This window comes from Diadema antillarum, unplaced genomic scaffold (assembly GCF_040938485.1).
Source record: "Diadema antillarum isolate AM-2024a unplaced genomic scaffold, OU_Dant_1.0 scf00000077, whole genome shotgun sequence".
In the NCBI taxonomy this organism is placed as follows: Eukaryota; Metazoa; Echinodermata; class Echinoidea; order Diadematoida; family Diadematidae; genus Diadema; species Diadema antillarum.
The window spans coordinates 928736-942813 of NW_027270966.1; the positions used below are offsets into that span (position 1 = coordinate 928736).

Consider the following 14078-nt stretch of genomic DNA (forward strand, 5'->3'; position numbering starts at 1 on the left):
TGTGTGTGTGTGTGTGTGTGTGTGTGTATGGGTGTGGATGAGTGTGTATGTATTATTTTATCCTGCGATCTCATAGTATCTTCCCTGTTCTGTTATTTGTTCAAATGTGCCTAGCCGAGGATATTTAAACGTGTGGGAATTAGAAAGATCAACCGTTCAGATAGAACAGTTTTGGCTTTGCTTGAAATATAGGCGTTATACCATGACAATACAGGAGCTTTAAGAGACATTGACTCGAGCCCACAGTTAATATAGGCTGCATGTTGCTGTGATGGAGTCTGTTACTCGCCTACGGAGCCCGCTCTCCGAGGATGCGTGACTTATTGGGCGGTTTCCTGAACTTGTCCTCTGTTTATCCCGCTCCCTATAAGACATGCGCTCTAAACCTGGCTGGATTAACGCGGACTAACATTTCTGACATTCCACCGTTTGTACGTTGCGCTGGAAAAAAAAAAAAATAATGTCACTCTGAAAATAATTCGTTATATCATCGAGTCACGAAAAAAACCAACATGTATTAGTTGAATGTTTTGATAATGATCCTCCGGCTTGTAGTTAATGACTGACGCATGCATCATCCCCACCCAAAATGTATCTAAAGAAATGATTTTAAGCCGTGATTTATGTCACTTTTTTGTTTTGTTTTGTGTTAGTATCTGGAGAGAAAAACTATTGATAAAAGTAAACATCATCACAATCACCATTAAAAAAGCACCATAAGCGTGATTATGTAATAATGCTAAGGATTAGAGTTATAGAGTATCGATTATGATAATCTACTGCAGGTATTCCGGTTAGAATAAAGCGAAGAAGCTAGCAAATAACAACAGAGGAACAGGTACACCACTTATCAGTTAGTTGAGGCAAAATAATTGGGCTAAATAAAGAAGAACAAACACAACGTGATAGCTGCACTTCCAATGCATAAATGCCATTGTACTTGAATTAGGAGCAACTGGAGTTTTATCTACACAGACACTTTTTTTATAAGAAAACCCGTCTATGATGTGGAGAGGGGGGGGGGGGGAGGAGCGAATATTGGAAAGGTATTTGAATTATTTTCAGTATTTTTTTTTTTACGTATAAACTATAAAGTTATTTTGAACAATGATAGCCATCGATGTAGATTAAGAGAACTCTGAAGGTCTATAAAAAGAGACGCAATATTTTGTCTCCAACTCTTGGCATTTCCCCCTATTCAGGACACTACGCGAGGCTGGCCACGCCTCCCAACACCACGGGGGGACTGGCTCGCATCATGACCCCTCCCTTGCAGCTCACCGCGGGAAACGCCGAGGTGACGTTCTTCTATCACATGTTCGACCCGGTCCCCAGCGACTTCAAGGGCACCATCAACGTCTACGGCTGCAACCGGGACCTGGTCTGGAGCAGGTCCATCAACCTGGGGAACTTTTGGGTCAAAGCGACCATCAAGATCTCCTGCGATGAGCCATTTAGGGTAAGTTGTGATACCCCCCCCCCCCCCAAAAAAAAAAAAAAAAAATGCTTGTTTTACCCCAACCCCCGCTTCCTCTCCACTTTAAACATATTCGAAAATGAGGAAGATCGTCTAAGTCAAATATACCTTTCATGTGATGTATACTTAATTTCTGAAATAATTTAGATTTATTAATTAAACTATGATATATTGACCACCATGCTCTATGTTAGGAGTACTTTATTGTACATCAAAAATGGAAATCATAGCATGATATCCAGCATGATATACAACGACATATTGTATAATTTCATTTTGTTCATATTTCATGAATCTTTTTCCCATTTAGAAATACGAAAATGAAATGAAATTGAGATTGAAAGTGATTTATGCACTTAGAAAAAGCATGTGTAATTTTGTTTAATGTGAGACTGTGTATGCATGTTTTACGATAAAATGTAATGAAAACAAAACGAAAAAAATATCATTAACAAAACACAAAAATACACGATGAACAGATAATTATGTAAACTTTGGCAGTTATGATGATACAGTGCGTCAAATCCTGTAGCCAAGAGGTAACAAAGGAAAAATTAGAAAAGAATATAATCTAACAAAACCGTATGATAGTTTTCGATATATATTGGCAGTTATTACAGGCTTCACGATACAACGTACTGTGACAAAGAGCACTGTACGTCTATTATATTCGATACAGTGTATCGAATTGAGGACTACACATGATTTTCCTAACACCACACTCTCATATGAAATTGTATTTAACATATTAGGGAATTACCTACTTCTATCTTTATGTATTATAGAATAATTTGGCCGTGAGAAAAATAGTTTGGCCGAATTTGGCCGTAAAATAGATTGAGTTTGCCATACATGCCAGTGGCGATGTGGCAACCCTGATCCCAGGAGCGAGCTGTAATATCTATGCAAAAATTTATTAAAGGAGATGGCCAGTAACTGATCAGAGGGAATCAGCGGGAATGCTGGGGGATGATTGTTCCAATCCTTGTGGGATTCATTTAAGAGTACATTATTTATCTATTGTTGTGTGAAAATTATTTGCTTCAGAATGGTCTCATATTCAAGTAATGTGCAGTTTAATGTTTCCAGGTTAGGATGCCTGTACAGTGACGGGGCATTAAACTGCACATTACTTGAATATGAGACCATTCTGAAGCAAATAATTTTCACACAACAATAGATATATAATGTACTCTCAAATGAATCCCACAAGGGGGCAGTGGAACAATCATCCCCCAGCATTCCCACTAATTCCCACTGATCAGTTACTAGCCATCCCCTTTAAGCACTGAGCTGGAGTTATTCTCTTCTATTCTGGATGAGGAAAGCACAAAAAAAAAAAAACAAATAAAGTTACATACTCGCAAATTTTAGTGACCTCACATTTTTTTCTTCTTCTAGCGGCCAGAGGGCCACCGGGCCAGTGATATGTGAAGCCTCGTAGTGTATAATGAATTATAACTTTACAGAGGTGAACAGCCATGCTTTGATTTGTTTTGATTTGTTTGCGTTTCTTTCTTTTTCTCTGAGATCTCATATCCATCTATTTCTTCATCATAACCATAGTAGTTTCCTTTATGCATTTCTTTCTTCCATCTCATTACTGTATGATGATAACTTTAAGTATGACGTAATAATTCCCTTGCATTTTATTCCCCTGTTACGCAAAAAGAATACAAGACGCAATGCATAATAATGATTTGTGAGTGATGACATAATCATACGTGAAAGCAAGAGGTATTGAGCAAAAGGGTGAAGATAAAGGTACGAGTTTTCTTCAGCTTTTCTGCCCTCATAATTTTACGTATTTGCTAAAAAACAAAAACAAAATAGAGAATGGTGAGGTCTGCTTCCTTGTATGTGTTTGTTTATCTATCTATAATATTCGGTCATGTTTACTGTTTGAAAGTGTGGAAGACGTGACAAATATCTTGTTTATGTATGAACGTTTTGCGCCCACGCATATTTGTAACGAGCCGCCTGTCATCGACAAGCGATAGATAAGTCTCGAACATGCTAAGCTCCTGATTAGCACACTTACCTTGTATCAATCAACACAAACTTGTCATACTATTTCTATTTTCTAAATAAAATGATCAAGCATAAAAAAGAATAGAGTACGGGCAAAATAACGACTCGATGGTCATCTTTGCCCCATTGCCTGTTCGTGACGCCATCAGTGCTCCATTTGACAACATAATCTAGACTTTCCTGTAAAAATTCACATACTAATTGGCAATAATGTTCGACATATTGCCAGCTTAGAGCGAGCGGTGAATGGAAAAGTTTTGTAAACGAGGCTAGAATAGTAATGAATGAACTATAGCAAGATAGGACGCGTTGCTATCTTTAGAATCGCTCTTCGGAAGATCATGAAAATAGAATTGATTATTGACCATCTGCAGGTAAGGAGTGGCTTGCGATATTCATAGAATCCGTTTCTGTTCGCTGGGGGCCTCTCTACTTTTCAATCTCGTCCTTTTCGCCTCTCCCAGTGGGGTTGAAGTTCATCGTTTTGGCCATTCGTTGACAGTTGATCATGTAACACGTCCCCCCGAGAAAAGAAAAAAAAAGTCCTTGCCCGGATCTTCCGCTAGACAGCGCATGTAGAGTTTACCTGGACAGCAAAGGGAGGTTCTCTGATGGACAGGTACATTTTTACGGATTTGTCATACATGCCCTGCCAGCTACAGCAGGCCCTTTGAATTCACTCGCTCAGTTTGACTGTGAAAGGCACCAGGGTTTAGTCGCTTTCTGAAGTTTGTTGAAGAAAAGGGATCCCTATAGGATTACATACACGGTGAGTCTTGCATCTTAATGTGTGCAGGTTTGTTCGTTGCCGAGGAGGTATTTTGAGTGATCGAGTAATGCACTGTTTCGAATGCATTACACTAAAGATTATACGCCGGTTTCGAGGGGAGATATACAATTATAGATTCATTAAAGTTTCAGTTTCGCCGAGACTGAAACTTTGGTAAAGTATGACGTCTCGTTGGAACAAACTTGCATGATGGTTATAGTTCGGCAGTTCGGAGTGCATAAATTGGTCTATAGGGTACGGTTTAACATGATGATATAGCGTCTATCATTTCGTGTAGAAAAGCTGAGGGTACTATACTACTTCGTTATAGAACCCAGCCGTGCACTATATACCAACATCAAACGATTGTTCTTTGCACATTCAACCAATAACAATGGCATGACGAATACACCATTTGTTATAGGTATACTGTGTTTACTGCACGATATCGCAAGCCATTGGCCTATTCTTCCATGCAATGTTAGGGAAACTCGACTTCTGTATGCGGTAAGCGCGTGGGAAATAATACAGAATACCCCCACTTCGACAAGAAAACGATAGATAAATCTGTGGAGGGATCAAATGCTGAAATTAGCTATTTTAATATTAAACAAAAAATATCCTCCATCAGTTAACATTCACTTTCATGTGATTTATAAGATGAAATCTGTTAAGTATTTTAGGCTTTAAACTGTTTAGATTCCTTTTTTTTCAAAATTTCAAATATCCATCTATACATTTTTTAAAGCTATATGCCATCTTCGACTTTCTCGGTTGTGTGTGCAGAGTAGACTGATAGAGGCGACCACACTTGCGAACATCAACACAATCATAATTATGCTGAAAATTATAAAAGGCATTTTTTTTTTCTATTTCTCCTTCCTCGAGAAATTTTTAGTAGATGGATATGAATTGATATAATTACTACATTACTATACAGGTGATGGTTTAGTTACGGGTTCCTGGTTTTGATTGTGTTCTAGAGCAAACTCTTATAAATCAATACGACTTTCTATCCTACCTTAAATCGATTTCCGACCTAAAAGCGTCGTCAGACACTAAAGTACTTACAAGGATTATACTACTCATAAAGGCTAGTCGTGCGCATCCTCCTCAATCCCACCCCTCACCCTCCCCCTCCCCTCCCTCCCGTGATTATGTACAGTCCCCTCGACATAGTGCTCCCAAAGGGAGGACATTAATGTCAATGAAGAGGGATCCTAGTGTAGACTCCTAATCACACAAGCCACCTGTTAAGATGATACCGCGTTCCACCGCGTTATACCTATACATTCTTATTCTACACTTGATCGTGTTCTTACTGAGATAGAATAGATGGTAGCATGTCGATCGAATGTGAAATCATATTGTGCATTCATGTCATTAAGTTTGGACGTTCATTTCTGTTATTTTTGCTGATGCATTGTATTCTATTAGTTCTAACGTGAACAGGGCCCACTGTTGCTGAAAGAACAGTGCTCAGATCACTGACATAACTGCCCTGTCTATGTGTAGATAAGGCTGAGTAACAATTGTTGTATCATCATTGTTGCATTGCTGGTACGTTTTGCTGACAGTACATACGATTATATAGTGTAAAGTATTGAAGAACAACTTATATTCATGTATTATGGCACCAACAATGTGCACGTACAATGATAATACATGAACCAATAAATCAAGTCAAACCAAATCAAATGATATTGAAAATAATACTACTAATAACAATGACAATAGTAACAATGATAATAATAATAATGATAATGATGATAATAATACATTTGTTTCTTTTTGCCTAATGTACTGGATTTCATTACCTAGAGTTGGGCACGCCGTCTGTCCGTGATCCCTACAGCTATACCCCTCGTTCTCATGAGAACGATGGTCCACACTCCTAAACGTTTGTCTACCTATCTGTTCTTCATATACGTTGGAAGGAAGTGTGAATTGTAGGGTAGACAGACTCAAAATACGTAAGATGTAGAGATTATAGATTGGCAAAATGTGGTACATGAGGAAAAAATGTATGGTTCTCCGTCTTTTGAAAATAAGAAAAAAAAATAAAGCAAACAATTTAAAGCGAAATGGAGCGCAGGTTGAGCGTGATATCACAGTGCATTTCCCGCCTGAAATCCCCATGTAGTTCGTATAGGCCCCCTATCAATGCAGTATGAACCTGTTCTACGATTGTACTTATGATATCACAGGCAATTGTTCGGGTGTTTTGTCATAATTTATCCTTTTATTACAAATTGCTTTCCCCAACAGACAGTGTGACAGCCTGTCGCTCTCATATTGAGCAGATTCTATTTTTGCTTAGATGACGTTTGAATCAAAGTGAATCACTATGGATGTATGAAAAATGTGTTATTCAGATTTCTCCACAAGGAGACTGAGACATAGACAGAAACAGAGGCAGACAGACGGACAGACAGACAGGCAGACAGAGTGAGACATACAGACCGACAGAGAACGTTGTAAGGTCAAGTGTGTAAGAATTTTTCTCTCTGACTAACTCATGCACGACTTTGACGCGCTAACGATGACTAAGACAAGTTTTCCCGCTGACTGGAGGAGGCAAATCGCTCGGATGAAAGATCCCTGAGTTCGGTATTTGAATTCGGGGCTGCAACCCTCGCCGAGATTCCCACATAAAACAGTTTACGTACTATCTACACAAATTCGTGGATAATATTCGTTATTCCAAAGTTCCGATGTTGGTCAATCCGAAAATGAACTTAGGTTCGTTATTCAGAAGGTTTGTTATTCCGAAAGTTCCTACACTTGGATGTTTGTTAATCCGAACTTTTGTGGCGTTGATTCTCAAGGTTCGTTATTCCGAAAAATTATACCACTTAATCGACATTACCTTTCTCTCTTTTATCCTTTATTCCAGATAATGTTTTAAAACCTTTAATACCGGAATATGATATGAATCCTAGCTATCAGACAACCTGACAACCTAAAAGCTCACCCGAGGCTTGCTAGATATGGCGATAATTATTGCATGCAAAATGCATTTCAGGTATTGACATGCGTTGAGTATGTGAGGCGGATGGAATAGAGTTTGCTAATTGTTACTGTTACAGTTGTAGTTGTTCCGAAGGTTTATTATTCCGAAAATGAAAATAGTTCGTTATTCCGGAGGCTCATTATTCCGATGATTCGTTATTCCGAAGGTCCGTAAATCTGAAAATGAAGGGAAAAGGGGGGGTGGGGGTTGGCAATTCTCCCTATCGCATATAGTTCTTCGAATCTGAACGCATGTGGCGCTCTAATTGTTTTACCTTTGATTCTTGGGATATAACTTCCGGTTATGAACGCGCGATGTGTACAATGTACGCTTTTATGGACATTGAACGCCGATTTAGGTAGGGCCTACTGGTATTCACAGTTCATATCAAATTCTGTATTATAATCTGTCGAATAATAGAGTTATCTTCTAATCTGTAACTTTACATTTCATGACAGGGATTCTTCTGCGAAGTGGTCCAATACTGGGCCGATGATGCAAAGCAACGAAATTATGGAAAATATCCATAGATGAAGGACTTGACGTGGGTAAACCGCAAAACCGGAAGTGTACGTCCCAAGAGCGATCGATCAGATATCGGCATCGCGAGGTGATATCGCTTGATATCGGCTATATGCGATAGGGAGAATTCCGAAGGTTCCTTTATCCGAAAACGAATAAGGTTCGTTATTTTGAGGGCTCATTGATACACGCATTCTTTTCATTTTCGGACAACGGCGTAGCCAGGATTTCATCTTAGGGGGGGCGGTTAGTCTGCGAGGGAGCGAAGCGACCGAGCCCGAGCGAGCGGAGCGAGCGAGGGGGGGGGGGGGGGGGAGGGTGTGAAAAAGTTCTTACCGTGGGAGGGGGGACACCCCCCTCCCACGGTAAGAACTTTTTGCATTTTGATGTTGTAAATGGTGCAATTTGATGCATGTTTTTGCGCGTTTTATCGACGTGAAACAGTCCCACTTGTTTATGGTAGCAGTTTATTTTGATGTAGATTATTATTGAACAATTTGCCTATAAAATGGTATAATTTAGATACACTTCTTGTATTGATTCTTTTCACTGAATATCATGAACGCGACTGAACCCGAGCGAGCGGAGCGAGCGAGGGGGTAGGGGAGGGTGTGGGAGGGGGGTTTCCCCCCTCCCGCAGTAAGAACTTTTTGCATTTTGATGTTGTAAATGGTGCAATTTGATGCATGTTTTTGCGCGTTTTATCGACGTGAAACAGTCCCACTTGTTTATGGTAGCAGTTTATTTTGATGTAGATTATTATTGAACAATTGCCTATAAAATGGTATATTTAGATACACTTCTTGTATTAATTCTTTTCACTTAATATCATGAACGCGACTGAACCCGAGCGAGCGGAGCGAGCGAGGGGGTAGGGGAGGGTGTGGGAGGGGGTGTCCCCCTCCCACAGTAAGAACTTTTTGCATTTTGATGTTGCAAATGGTGCAATTTGATGCATGTTTTTGCGCGTTTCATCGACGTGAAACAGTCCCACTTGTTTAAGGTAGCAGTATATTTTAGTGTAGATTATTATTGAACAATTTGCCTATAAAATGGTATAATTTATAGATACAATTCTTGTATTAATTCTTTTCACTGAATATCATGAACGCGACTGAACCCGCGCGAGCGGAGCGAGCGAGGGGGGAGGGGAGGGTGTGGGAGGGGGGTGTCCCCCCTCCCACGGTAAGAACTTTTTGCATTTGGATGTTGTAAATGGTGCAATTTGATGCATGTTTTTGCGCGTTTTATCGACGTGAAACAGTCCCACTTGTTTAAGGTAGCAGTATATTTTAGTGTAGATTATTATTGTACAATTTGCCTATAAAATGGTATATTTCAAATACACTTCTTGTATTAATTCTTTTCACTGAATATTATGAACGCGACTGAACCCGAGCGAGCGGAGCGAGCGAGGGGGAGGGGAGGGTGTGGGAGGGGGGTGTCCCCCCTCCCACGGTAAGAACTTTTTGCATTTTGATTTTGCAAATGGTGCAATTTGATGCATGTTTTTGCGTGTTTCATCGACGTGAAACAGTCCCACTTGTTTAAGGTAGCAGTATATTTTAGTGTAGATTATTATTGAACAATTTGCCTATAAAATGGTATAATTTAGATACACTTGTATTAATTCTCTTCACTGAATATCATGAACGCGACTGAACCCGAGCGAGCGGAGCGAGCGAGGGGGTAGGGGAGGGTGTGGGAGGGGGTGTCCCCCCTCCCACGGCGAGAACTTTTTGCATTTGGATGTTGCAAATGGTGCAATTTGATGCACGTTTTTGCGTGTTTTAACGAGTTGAAACAGTCCCACTTGTTTAAGGTTGCCGTATATTTTAGTGTAGATTATTATTGAACCATTTGCCTATAAAATGGTATAATTTAGATACACTAGTCTTCTTGTATTAATTCTTACACTGAATATCATGAACGCTGTCTGTTCAGCAATCAAACAGAAAAAGCATGCACACGAGGGTGTAGATAGGGGCATATCCCCTCCCACACGAAGGTGATTTTGCGTTTTCAGACCTGAAATTCAGCGATCTGGTGCAAATTTTTGGTGCAATACTTTTTCATCGAAGTGTTAAAATCACGGAATTTAGCTCTTATTCCGAATGTGCACCATCTGTGCGTATGTATAAAGTCTAGTGAGGTATAGAGCTTAGGGGAAGGGGGATTCCCCTTCCCGCTCGCGGAGCTTTTGCGTTTTTAGAATTGAAATAAAGCGATCTGGGTATAGCCACAGTCTACTTCTTTGCATGGCCGGGGGGGGGGGGGGGGGGCGAGCAGGGAGAAGGCGTGGGCGAGTGTTATCTCCACCCTTCCCTTCCGATGGAGCTTTTATCTTTTTAAGGTTGAAATTGAGATATCTCGTATACGCATATTTGATGGAATCAACATTTGAGAAATCACACACAAAAAAAAAACTGATTTTTTTTTTGGGGGGGGGGGGCTGAGGGAGGAAAGGGTCGATTAAAAGGGGAAATTCCCCTTAAGATACATGAGGGAACCTTCAGTTTTCGGAATATAAGTGATAAGTCTTGTGCACTCAGAATTATTCAGAATTTTTTGTAGATCTAAAAAGTGTACTTGGCTAGGGAAAGAGGCACAGAGGGGAAGGGTTTGGGAGGGGATACCCCCTCCCAAGCACGAGAGATTTTGCATATTTTGAATTGAAATTCAACGATCTGGTGCACACTTTGAGTGAAATATTAAAAATATATATCTTATTTGATGAAAGGTTGCAAAGGAGACCCGCTCCATGTGCATGCATACAGCATACACGCATTTTTTTTTCCACCTCCCAAATCCCCGGTCCAAATCTTAGGGGGGGGGGGGGGGGGGGGGGCGACCGCCCCCATCGTCCCCCCCCCCCCCCCTGGCTACGCCAGTGTTTTCGGATGAACGAACCTTCGAAATAACAAGCCTTATTTCATTGCCGAATTGACGAACATCTACAGTGTAGTTATAGGGAATATGTGTTATTCGGAATCATGAACCTTCCGAATAACGAACCTCATTTCATTTTCAAGTGGAAGAGAGAAAGAAAAAAAATGCAAACGATAATTACTAATAGCTTGTGGAAAGAAATCACTTGTGTCATCAAACCATCCAAACATTCCTTTACCCGTCCTGTATGCGCCTTTTTTTATATACATCATGACGGCGGTGAAAATGTAATTAAGCACGTAAAGGGATGTGGCAGAATCCTGTAGGAATAATGTTATCCTGATCCATTGCTAAAAATAATGGGAGGATTTATGCCAAAAAATAAAACGGCACCTGTCTTTCCCCAAAGCTTACGTGTGAAACAAGACAAAAATGGAAGTTACTCACGAACCTCCCTTGTACCTGCCTTGTAGCTGGTCTGTTCCAAAAGGCGCTAGTACATACTTCATGGCTGAATCACCGTCTCAAGTCAGCTACAGTGATCAAAAAGTCATTCACCCCGTTTATGCCCTGGAGTAACCTCCATGATGTTCGTCCAGGTGTTGTGAAATCTACACGTGTCCTTGGATATTTTGGAAGAGTCACTCGAACAAACGGACCTGGACACAAAAGAGGTCGTCCTTCCTGTCCACCTGTTCTTAAAGATACAACACTTGTTCGCGTGTGATTCCTTATAGACTCACGTTTGTCCTGAATGTACAGAACAGTAAACAGTTGTAGCATTTCACTTCTGCACAACGATATGCATACGTGTACCATTAGTCCATGGGCCAGGCCAGATATTGGTACCACCTGAGGTGGCAAAACCTTTTTGGTGTAACTTTGTTTGTCGAACATAATGCTTATTAAGCTATGATAGCATTTCCAAATGAGTAGCTTAGTCATAATAAATGAATTCTTAACCAATTTGGTCTCGTTGATATATCCCTATACTTCTGAATCGAGACTAAACGCTATACAAAGAAGAGCACAGTCTTCTGTATGTTCACAGGTGTTCTGTTGTATAAAACGCAGTGCGCTTAGTCTTTATTCAAGGCAGCGAAGGGAATATCCAAAGGTTATGATGTCCACAGCGCTTAGTCTTTATTAAAGACGGCGAATGGAATATCCAAAGCTTATGATACAGTGTATATCCCTTTATCTAAAAACAACAACAACAACAACAACAACAACAAAAAAGCAATTCTTCGTGAATTTTACCGTATTTTTCAATTATTTGTCATTTTCCGGTGAAAACGCTTCGGTGAAAACGCTAATACCACGCCAATGTCGCTTTATTTCCATCCAACAATGAAATATAATGCAAAAACAATGTACCGGTACACTACACTACATTATAATAAATAATATTGTAAATTAACAGAGTGATTTCTGTTTAAAACTGATGTATTTGTTGAGAGGGTAGTATGAAAACAATGTAAATAATCCCTTTTATTAGGAACTTTAGATATGATAACGGTACATTGTTCTAGATAAAGACTATATAAGCGCACCGCGTGAGAGCTGTGGACATCATAGCCCTTTTGATATTCCCTTCGCTGCCTTGAATAAAGACTAAGCGCACCCCGTTTACAACAGAACACCTGTGAACATACAGAATACAGTGCTCTTCTTTGTATAGCGGTTAGTTTCGATTCAGAAGTATAGGGATATAAAAACGAGACCAAATTGGTTAAAAATTCATTTATTATGACTAAGCTACTCATTTGGAAATGCTATCATAGCTTAATAAGCATATCTATGTCCGACAAACAAAATGACACCAAAAAGGTTTTGCCACCTCAGATGGTACCAACAACCCATTTTTCGGGTCTTGGCCCATGGACTACATATTCATAAAATCAATGAATACTCAGTTCGAACATCACGACCTCTTTTAGAAGAAAAAAAATACCGGTTTACATCAGATATTGTTCTATTCTTGCTACGCTGATAAGCCTATAACGTCATTTGTTTTTGTCTTCATATTCTTCGTCAATCCTCTAGGTAATATTTGAAGGTATCATCGGAGCAAAGGACAGTGATTTAGCCATCGATGACGTGGACGTCACCGACAGATTCAATATCAGTGAGTAATAATACACTTAACATTGGATGGACAGTTGGAATGGTACATAATCATTTTCATTTACATCTTTTTTAAGGTTGCTTGCCTGATACACTTGTGCTAAATATCGGGTTACTTTATATACACATCTGCATGCTGGTGGTCACAATGACAAACTGGATCTTCTTTTATTTAATCGTTTGATAATTAGCAGTGGCAGTGTTTTTGTTTGTTTATAAAGCTGTGAATTGATAAAGTGATGCCGTGAGAATTCATTTTTTTTTTAATCATGAAACATTGGTCGATAGGTAAGCCTTCACATTCGATATTAAATGGACGCCCCATAAATCTTAGGGTTCCAAGTTAATTGTGCGCGTCCTGTAGACAACCTTGACCACTGTCGCAAAATATTCATATTCTCCGATGCCTTTCGTAAGGATAAAAGTTAAAACAAGCGACAGGTGACCAGAGAACCATGGGAGTTTTCTTCTTGTTTTTCTGTCATTTGTGTTATCGTGCATTGTTTCGTTCATTTTTTTTTTTGTTCGTCTTTTTTTGAATGGCCACTTAAAGGAATGGCGTCACCATCTGTTTACATTTCGCTGATTTATTTCAACGAAACGTAACCCTGTAGTGATTAGATTAGAAAGCCGCAAACCCGGTTTTAACTGAATTCTTCTGTTCAAAAGCACGACAAGAGAAAAGAGAAAGTTGTGTGTCTCGCCCCCATAGACACTCACGAAAACGTTAGGAAGCTGAACGCCAATTTAAACGAAATTTCTATATCTAAAACGAAATTAGGTAAAGGTTATTTTTACACATTACTTACTGTATTCTTCGGATTGCAAAGAATGCAAAATAATAATGATAATACAAATAATGATAATCGCACCTTTATGAAAGATGCAGTAAATTCGCAAACAACTTGTTTTCTTTTCTAGAACGGGGACAAATGCACAACTCCATTTGTACAGCATTTTATTATTGTGGCCACGGTGTAAAACAATGGACACATCGCTCACGCATTGTTTTTTCGTCTGCACGTGACATGCCTTGTTGTGACACCGTAAGTGCAGTAGGCCCCACCAGGGAGGGTCTCTTTTCACCGGTGACACGACATTAATATGGGTTTGCTCCCGCGGCAGTTGCTCAAGTCTATTTTCTCCAAGAACTTTGGGTTAGGGTAATGGCTGTGATAGGGTTTTAGGTTTAGTTTGATGTCAGGATTGGGATTAGGGTTAGGGTTGGGATTGTGGGTACAATCAATGTT

General features: G+C 39.8%; 1 protein-coding gene across 1 annotated transcript in view; it reads left to right on the forward strand.

Moving 5' to 3' along the window:
- LOC139717561 (uncharacterized) overlaps positions 1–14078 on the forward strand; it is an 80722-nt gene that overhangs the window by 58782 nt on the left and 7862 nt on the right. The window contains exons 4-5 of the mRNA XM_071629069.1: positions 1203–1459; positions 12748–12829. Coding sequence (XP_071485170.1) covers positions 1203–1459; positions 12748–12829 — 339 coding nt within the window. The remainder of the gene's footprint in view (positions 1–1202; positions 1460–12747; positions 12830–14078) is intronic.